Genomic DNA, 653 nt, shown 5'->3' on the forward strand with positions numbered 1-653 from the left:
CGACAGAGTCGAGGGCACGGACCCTCCCGCCTACAAGCTCGGTCGCCGCCACCTACCTACCTATTGCGGGGCCCTCTGGGGCGGTCAAAACCGGACCTACCTACCTATCGCATAGGGTCCAACGGGTCCCAACAGACCCCCTACTCGAGTATCTGGCCGGAACCCAGCTCGCCAGAGTTCGACACTTTATGAAGTCCGCAGCCGCCCAGTACCACGTGGCCAATGCCGCCGCCATCGCCGCCGCCCGCCGCGCCCACAACTCGCGACGCGGCGAGCCGCCCAACCACGCCGCTGCCGCCCCACTTTGACCCCAAGGCGCTGATGGCCTCGATCGAGTCGGGAGCAATCGCCGCGCTGAGCGGCCGCTTCGCCGCCAATTGGCGCGCCACCGGCAAGCCGCTGCCGCGGCGCCAGGACATGCCGCCCGAGGCCTTCTTCCCCGTCGCGAAGCTGCGCTGGCTGGTGGAAGCGCTGGGCGACGACTGGGGGCTCCTCTTTGTGGCTCTGTCGTACCGCTGGCTGACCAAGGAGCACCCAGACCCGGAGCGGTTCCACCTGGACATCGTGTCCGCGGTGGCGAGGCTGTACCTTGACGGCGGACGCCACGGCGGCCTTGGCTCGCCGCTCGCCGCCGCCTTCGAGAGGGCAGGCCT

General features: G+C 69.5%; 1 protein-coding gene across 1 annotated transcript in view; it reads left to right on the plus strand.

Moving 5' to 3' along the window:
* Positions 1 to 222: 222 nt before the first annotated feature.
* The window catches only part of EMIHUDRAFT_460638 (hypothetical protein), a gene marked incomplete at its 5' end in the record, with an annotated part of 2825 nt that continues 2394 nt past the window's right edge, over positions 223 to 653 (plus strand). Inside the window, one exon of the mRNA XM_005785669.1 lies at positions 223 to 573. Within this exon, the coding sequence (XP_005785726.1) occupies positions 223 to 573 (351 nt within the window). The remainder of the gene's footprint in view (positions 574 to 653) is intronic.

This window comes from Emiliania huxleyi, assembly GCF_000372725.1.
Source record: "Emiliania huxleyi CCMP1516 chromosome Unknown EMIHUscaffold_1591, whole genome shotgun sequence".
NCBI classification, from domain to species: domain Eukaryota; phylum Haptophyta; order Isochrysidales; family Noelaerhabdaceae; genus Emiliania; species Emiliania huxleyi.